General features: G+C 44.2%; 1 protein-coding gene across 1 annotated transcript; it reads right to left on the bottom strand.

Annotated features, from left to right (window-relative positions):
* Window positions 1–603: 603 nt before the first annotated feature.
* LOC147628569 (protein MOTHER of FT and TFL1-like) lies at window positions 604–2,181 on the bottom strand. The gene is made up of 4 exons (XM_086813769.1): window positions 1,486–2,181; window positions 1,338–1,399; window positions 1,207–1,247; window positions 604–1,122 (listed from the first exon to the last, which is right to left on the bottom strand). The coding sequence occupies exons 1-4, from the start codon at window positions 1,675–1,677 to the stop codon at window positions 905–907; spliced, it is 513 nt and encodes a 170-aa protein (XP_086669895.1). The 5' UTR covers window positions 1,678–2,181; the 3' UTR covers window positions 604–904.
* Between the last annotated feature and the right edge of the window lie 1,556 nt (window positions 2,182–3,737).

The raw sequence follows: 3,737 nt of genomic DNA, 5'->3' as shown, positions 1-3,737 counted from the left end.
GACTAAATCTATTGCATTTCTTAGTGGCAAGATGACAATCATGCATTTGAAAATCAAAATCATGAAAATCAAAATCATAGTAACATTCTACTTACACTGTTCTGTAATTAAGATTTCCTACAGGAAGAATGGGATTACAACTATCGCGATGCCTCTTATCTTTCATGCATGTGCACATGTAAGCGCACGCGCACACATCATTTTGGCTACAAGATTATGACTTGAGACAAGATTACGACGATCATAATAGCATAGCTTGTCTCACTCACACAGACTATAACTATTAAAGGCGCAATAAATAGTAAGGAGACGATACAATGATGATGGCCTAATAAAGAAGACAAGATTACAACAATCATAATAGCATAGCTTGTCTCTCTCTCCCCCCCTCTCTCTCTCTCTCTCTCACGCACACACACACACACACACACAATTGGGGCCATGGCGTCGATGGGGTTGTAACTTCCTTGTGTCGATAGTACATGAATTGAATTTCCCCTCTTGATAATAAATCCGAATTTCCTTTCTTGTTTACTTCAAAACCCCTTGTGAAATAAACGAGGAAACGTCACTTTAAAAAACCAAGGGAAAACGTAAAAAAGGGGAAAAAAAAACCTCCCACATCCAATGTATATTTCACAAAGGAACAACAACCAGAAAGACTTGTCACATTTGGGAGCTGCAAAAAAAGCAGCATTACTTGGAAAAAAAAAAAGCAAAAGGGGTGGCAGCATCCCACGAGCTCAAAAGCCACCCAAAAAAATGGGGAAAAAAAATGGAACAAAGAGGTGGGGAGCCACAGTAGAAGATGCACAAAATGGAAAAGGGAGGTGGTAAGGGGGCATTGAAGAGCCTGAGGGGAGCTGCAAAGGTGTGGGGGGTTGATAGGCAGGATCTTGGTGTATCAGCGTCTCCTGCCCCCTGCTTGCTTCTGGGCATTGAAGTAGACTGCAGCCACAGGCAGGCCAAGATCACAAGTGATGGCAAACTCCCTTGTGCTAAAGTTGTTGCGGTACATCGGGGGCATCACAAGAAGAGGCCCTTCTTGCTTGAAGAGCGCAAACACATAGCGGTGTATCCCTATCAATGGCTTTGGTGGCTCATAGTGCAGAATCTCCAAACCTAACACAACCGCCATTTACCCTTCTTAATCACGCATTCATCCACACTTAAGAGCCCATCTTAACCTAATATTTCATCCTTTACCTTGGCTTGCATCCCCCCCCGCTGGTATGTCCGTGACGATCCTGCAGCACCACCAGGTGATTATTACATGAGTTTACATCATTTTTTTAAGATAATCCACATGCAAACTCTGTGTTTTCCTCTTTTAATACCAGTGAACCCACTCTCGGGACGATGGCTCGCTCGGGCTGGGAGCATCTGGGTCTACCATAACCTGCATTTGCAGAGGGAATTAGTGACAAAATTAAGAAATACAGAAGAATTAAGTAGTAGAGAAAGGATATTAAGGAGAGATTGTACCAAGGTGTAGAGGCCATCTTGGCCACCGATTTGGACACGAGGGCGGTCGGCCACAGCGGTGGTTTTGATCTCACATCCATTGCTGACCTGCCGGATGGGGTAGGTCACCCCCATGTCTGCACTTGGCGTGAAGTTATCTATTACATCCCCGATCACCCTCCCCACTACAAGCGGCTCTGTAGATCTGGCCATAACTCTGAGAATAATTAATCTAAATGCGCCCCCTAATTACCTTACCCTATCTTCCCAGCAATCTTAATCTTTGTTACTCACAGTCACTGGAGCCTTCCTCTCTCTATATACCTAAAAGAATCACACTCTTGATCCTTCTTAGTCCCGAATTTTCCCCAACCAATTTTAATTAATGGGGTTAGTACACACGCTGGTGTAGATGCTTTTCAATCGCCAGGACCTTAAATTATCGAGAAAATTTTGCCATGAGAATATTCTGCACGTGCGAAGGGTAGAGGCGATGGAATGAAAGCTCGTAATGAGGCGATGGGGAGTGAATTAAAGAGAGAGAAAGGGACAACGGAGAGAGAGAGAGAGAGAGAGAGAGAGAGCTTGAGGTTGGGCTATGTTACAACAGAGATGGAAGGAGAGGTGCTGCAGGCTATGGGGACTTTGAGTTGTTGAAGGTGGAAGAGAGAGAGGGAGACGTGTGGAGTGATGAGAGAGTCAGGACACGCACAGTGCAGGAAAAGCGAGACATGAGGAGCAGAGGGGGGTGGAGAGATGGGGAGAGAGAGAGAGAGAGATTAGACGAGACTTAATTAGCCTCTGTACCCTACAGTCCTATCCGAAGACTTAATGTAAACGTACACGACGCTAGAGGAGGGAAAGAGAAAGAGAGAGAGAGAGAGAGAGAGGGGGGGGGGTGTCTAGAGAACGAGTGTGTGTAGAGAGAGAGGGGGTGTGTGTCTAGAGAGAGAGTGTTGTGTCTAGAGTATCCGCCCACGAGAGAGAGAGGAGAGGGAGAGAGAGACAGAGAGAGAGAGTGTGTTTTTTAAGTGTGACAGCGCCCACCACCAACAAAATGGTTGAAAATCGAAAAGTTAGTAATGCGCCCAAAGGTTCACATTTATTTATAAGGCCGGGGATCATTTCCCGTTTTCTTACACCCCCTCCTTGCCGCCCCGCCCTTGCCTCCACGTGTCCCCATCTATCAACCTCCACGTGCCGGCTATCTGTCTTTATACGTGTCACATGTCCATTCGTATTTTTCTCCCTGACACATTAGCATCAAAACCTATCCGCGTTGCCACTTGTCGCCACCAACGCCCTCGCCCATGTACGACACAAATATCTTATTTGCATTTTTGCAGTTCTTTTTATTAGCCGAGCACGACTTTTGATACATAGGTGTATATAATATCATATATATAATATATATATGGCTCTTATCCATATATATAATGTATATATAATGAGCAAAAATCTCTTTTCCATGTTTTTTGCGATATTAAACCCCTCGGTTCACCTACCCTCTCCATGTGTCCTGACTTTTCTTTGAAGAAAACTTTTTACAAGTACCTTTTTGCTCCCAAAAAAACCCAAAAAAAAAAAGGTTTGCTTCTTCTATTCACTCTAGACCCTAACCACCCAAAGAGTTTTAGGATATAAGATCGGCAACCGAGGCAGAAGCGCGGGTTTTGCATCTACACTTCGGCTTGTAATGAAAAGTAACCCCAATGCCCTTACATTTGATCAGTTGGTTGCAATGCTCTTGCGTGAAGAACAATCTCGGCAAAACCGAACTAGTATGCGTGTGGGAGATCAAGCATTTGCCTACTAGTCAAAAAAGGTCAAGGCAAAGCCTTTTCTCAGGCAATTCTAAGTCCTATGTGTTCACTTTGTACCCACAAAAACGCTTCAAGAATTTTTCTTCTTACAAGTAAACATCCCCAAAGTTACAACAACAGATTGGAAATTTGGCATTGCGTGGTGGAACTTGGTCCTTAGATAGACAAAAAGCACCCCTACCTTGTGCTCGATAGACAACCTTCTACTCCCTAGGAAACCTTCTCTCTATGGACCTTTGGGCACAAGAGAAAACCTATGACCAATTTGTCTCAAAAAGAGATGTTCCTTCTTCTTGTTCTTCAAAGCCAAGGGCAGCCCAAGCATGCACCTTTATTTGAATTTGACTAGTTTCCGCCGTGCCTCGTGAGTTCGATGACTGAGATTTTATTGACTATAGGCCGGAAAACCAACAAGTCTTTTTTTCAGTTGTGAGCTCAACTTTTGATTCT

Source organism: Cibotium barometz, chromosome 19 (assembly GCF_041138505.1).
Source record: "Cibotium barometz isolate CiBa-2024 chromosome 19, ASM4113850v1, whole genome shotgun sequence".
NCBI lineage: Eukaryota > Viridiplantae > Streptophyta > Polypodiopsida > Cyatheales > Cibotiaceae > Cibotium > Cibotium barometz.
The sequence above is the reverse complement of the archived record's forward strand: the minus strand, read 5'-3'. Positions and strand labels throughout refer to the sequence as shown.

What these genes read in the sequence shown, in the direction of transcription:
- LOC147628569 (XM_086813769.1), bottom strand. Translation starts at nt 1,677, where the DNA reads ATGGCCAGATCTACAGAGCCGCTTGTAGTGGGGAGGGTGATCGGGGAT. An exon ending in AAGATGGCCTCTACACCTTG is followed by an intron (nt 1,400 to 1,485) that starts GTACAATCTCTC and finishes CTGCAAATGCAG; the next exon opens with GTTATGGTAGACCCAGATGC. An exon ending in TCCCGAGAGTGGGTTCACTG is followed by an intron (nt 1,248 to 1,337) that starts GTATTAAAAGAG and finishes GTGGTGCTGCAG; the next exon opens with GATCGTCACGGACATACCAG.